Source organism: Heterodontus francisci, chromosome 26 (assembly GCF_036365525.1).
Source record: "Heterodontus francisci isolate sHetFra1 chromosome 26, sHetFra1.hap1, whole genome shotgun sequence".
NCBI lineage: Eukaryota > Metazoa > Chordata > Chondrichthyes > Heterodontiformes > Heterodontidae > Heterodontus > Heterodontus francisci.
The window spans coordinates 12,067,984-12,072,029 of NC_090396.1; the positions used below are offsets into that span (position 1 = coordinate 12,067,984).

The 4,046-nt window shown below is 42.1% G+C and overlaps 1 protein-coding gene across 1 annotated transcript; it reads left to right on the forward strand.

Moving 5' to 3' along the window:
• Positions 1-252: 252 nt before the first annotated feature.
• LOC137384486 (uncharacterized) lies at positions 253-3,389 on the forward strand. Its single transcript, XM_068058624.1, has 2 exons — positions 253-316; positions 1,166-3,389. Exons 1-2 carry the CDS (start codon positions 253-255, stop codon positions 2,764-2,766), a joined length of 1,665 nt encoding a protein of 554 aa, XP_067914725.1. The 3' UTR covers positions 2,767-3,389.
• Positions 3,390-4,046: the final 657 nt, after the last annotated feature.

Here is a 4,046-nt window from a genome sequence, read left to right on the forward strand (position 1 = left end):
ATTTTAGAATTTTTAAGAACAGAATTACATGGGAACATTTAAGATAAAACAATTAATCAGTCATGTATTGCTAACAAGCTAGCTGACTTCATAACTTCAGGGCTGCAGAGGCAACTTGGCCTTGCAGCTGGTACAGCGAGAGAGAGAGAGAGAGACATTGTACTTCAACAGCACTCTTCTTATCACCCAGACATGACAAAGTTAGAATGAAAAACATACCGACCAGGCTAATACACGCCCCCTTGTTAGAGGATGGCTCAGCCTACCCTTCTGATTCAGCAGTTGCTGAGTTTTTTTATATTTGCTTTTAGGCATGGTACAATGCTTAATGGGAAATATAGCAAAGTTAGGAATAGTAGCTTTGCTGAGCTTTGATTCTAAGTGGCAGAAACCACAATGAAATAGCTAGAAGGGATGGCCAGAGTGTGTGCAAGCTGTGGCAACCACAGCACTTCAGACCAAGGAAGTCATTTTACCTTGAAGCTATTACAAGAAATAGTTAGGGGATTGGGAATCCAATGGGACTTCCATACCCCTTGGCACCCTCCCTCTTCAGGGCGGGTGGAAAGAATGAATCAGGCCTTAAAGAAACACCTGTCCAAACTGATACTTGAAACAAGGTTACCCTGGACAAAATGTTTACCTATAGCGATACTCAGAATTCGGACAGCCCCTAGAAAAGATGTGGGACTGTCCCCCTATGAAATGCTATTCGGATTACCCTATATGGGAACCAGGGGCGAGATGCCAACCTTAGAAACTAAAGATTCGTTTCTAAAGAACTATATACTGGCGTTGTCTTCCTCATTGTCATTCCTCAGGAAGCAAGGCCTGTTAGCACAGACCCCACCTCTCGAATTTGCAGTGCACAAGATCCAACCAGGAGATTGGGTTCTGGTGAAATCATGGAAAGAGACTAAACTACAACTGAACTGGGAAAGACCATACCAGACTCTCCTAACCACTGAAACAGCCATAAGAACGGCAGAAAGAGGTTGGACCCACTACACAAGAATCAAGGGGCCGGTACAACCCCCGGCCGAGGAAGGAACTTGGACAACCGAATTAACAGAAGAACCATTGAAAATAAAGCTAAAAAGGCTATGAGTAACGAACTTTTTTTTTAATATAGCGGCGCGAGCGCGGAAATACTGTCTGTAATATTGTGTGCCTTCGCTCTTTCTTTTCAAAAGTAGCCAGGAAATAAAATGGGTTGGATGTTTTTATATTACCCACTTCCAATTAGACAACAAGGTGTTTGGAGTAACAGTTAGAGAAGGGAAAAAGAAAGGTGAATTAAAATGTTGTTTTCAGGTAACAATAGATAAGATTGGTAAACCATCTAACAAACTAAAAGGGACCTCTCATAACGATCCTAACATAGTAAAAATAATAGAGGTAAAGGACCTGAGAAAGACAATTGAGATAGAAACCGGTTACGGGGACACAAATGCCTGGGTAGAATGGATAAAATATACTGTAAAAAGTTTGAACAAAAACAATTGCTATGCTTGTGCATCTGGTAGACCGATAGCTCAAGTAGTACCTTTCCCGCTGGGGTGGGAGCGTGACCGAAAGGGCATGGAATGCATGTTAGCCCTATATCAGGATAAGACGGCTTGGGGTATTCAAACTTGCATATCCTTGTCAATAATGTTCCCTCCCCTAGAGAAAGAAGATTCAAGGACTCCCCCTTCATTTTTAGCCACCAGTGTGAATCACACATCATGCGTAAGTCGACACGGTGCGGAGCTAACCAGAAATATGGGAGAGTTGAAGTCATGCATAGAGACTGAGGACGTAACTGGAAGAGTCAGGGGAGGGAACTACTCATCATTGAATGTCCCCAGAGCGGATTTATGGTGGTATTGCGGAGGAAAAATCCTGAGACAGACCCTACCCTCCCAGTGGAAGGGGACGTGCGCAATTGTTCAATTGGCAATACCATTCACCTTGGCATTTGAGAAACAAAAGATAATAACGAGGGAAAGGGGTAAAAGGGAAGCGATAGCGAACTCTTTTGACGACCAGGATTCCATAGGGGTCCCAAGAGGGGTACCTGATGAATTCAAGGCCCGAAACCAAATAACCGCCGGTTTCGAGTCTTTGTTTTGGTGGGTCACTATTAACAAAAATGTAGATTGGATAAATTATATTTATTACAACCAACAAAGATTTATAAATTATACTAGAGATGCGGTAAAAGGTATAGCTGAACAATTAGATGCCACTAGTAGAATGGCTTGGGAAAATCGACTGGCTCTAGATATGATCTTAGCAGAAAAAGGAGGCGTGTGTATAATGTTAGGAGGGAAATGTTGCACATTTATCCCAAATAACACAGCACCCGATGGTTCAATCACCCGAGCACTGCAAGGGTTAACAACTTTAGCAGAAGAGATGGCTGAAAATTCAGGAGCAGACACTTCCCTGATGGGGTGGCTTGAATCCTGGTTTGGAAAATGGAAAGGCATCATAATCTCGGTTTTTACCTCCCTGATCATGGTTGTCAGAATACTAATAGCCATCGGGTGTTGTATTATTCCTTGTGTAAGAGGGCTGACACAGCGATTGATTGAGACAGCTTTGACGAAGCAGATGTCAATACAAAGAGGCCAGGAAGAGAGTATATACCTGTTAGGTAATGACAAAGTGGATAGTATCAACGGAAATACAGACATTGAAAAGGCGGCTGAAATAATGCTCAGAGGATTTGAGAGGACATATGAGAACCCTCCGCAGTATGTAGAAAACAACAAGGATTAAGTAAAAGAAAAGGGGGAATTGTGAGAATAAGAAATACTGTAATGTTGTTTCTACAGCTTGTGGAAAGTTACCAAGAAGTCATTTGTGCACAACATAATGAAATCACTGAAAAAGAGAACTAATAAGGGTATGTGGAGACTTTAAGACAGTACATCACTGAAAAAGAGAATTGATAAGGGTCTGTAAGTGGAGACCTTAAGACAGTACATCACTGACAAAGAATTGATCAGGGTATGTAAGTGGAGACCTTGGGACAGTACATCACTTAAAAATTGTGCTTAGGCAGATAACAGAGAAACAGCAAGAGTTAGAACAAAGGATGTAGTGAATAAGAAACTGCCCCACTAAGATAAAGGCTGACAGCTGCAAGTTAAAACACATAATGGAGAGCCAAATAAGGTAAAACAAAAACAAGAGTTAGGGGCTAGAAAGTTAGAGTAGGGGGAGAAGTAAACAGAGGAGGAGACTGTAGCAACCATAGGATAGGTTAGTGTCATAATACGTTATAACCAATAATGTAAAATAAAGGCGTGGACAAATGGATTTGTATTGTATAAACATGAACTGAATATGTTGATCGGTGTGCCTGCTTGTAGGACACCCGATCTTGCAAGACCGTTAAATAAACTTACTTCTTCAGAGTTTGACTTGGTGTAAATTATTATCAAGTGGGCTACGTTTCCCACACTCCTGCTCATAATTCGTATGCTGGTAAGTTTTTTCACTCGAGTGCCCATCAAATTTCCTTTTGAAAACATTCATCATTTCTGCTTCCACCATCCTTGTAGGCAGCGAGTTCCAGGTCATTTTCATTTGCTGTGGAAAATAACTATTCCTCACATCCCCCACTGCATCTCTTGCCTAAAACCTTAAATCCATGTCCCCTAGTTCTTGTACAGCTAATGGGAAGAGCTTTTCTTTGTCTACCCTATCTAAATCTGTCATAATCTTGTACACCTCGATCAAATCACTCCTCAATCTCCTTTGCTCAAAGGAGAACAACCCCAGCTTCTCCAACCTAACCTTGTAGTTAAAATCCCTCATCCTTGGAACCATTCTGGTAAATCTCCTCTGTACCCTCTCAAGGACCCTCACATCCTTCCTAAAGTGTTTTTTTAATTCACTCCTGGGATGTGGGCAGCCCTGGCTAAGACAGCATTTATTGCCCATCTCTAATTGCCCTCGAGAAGGTGGTGGTGAGCTCCCTTCTTGAACCACTGCAGTCCATGTGGGGTAGATACACCCACAGTGCTGTTAGGAAGGGAGTTCCAGGATTTTGA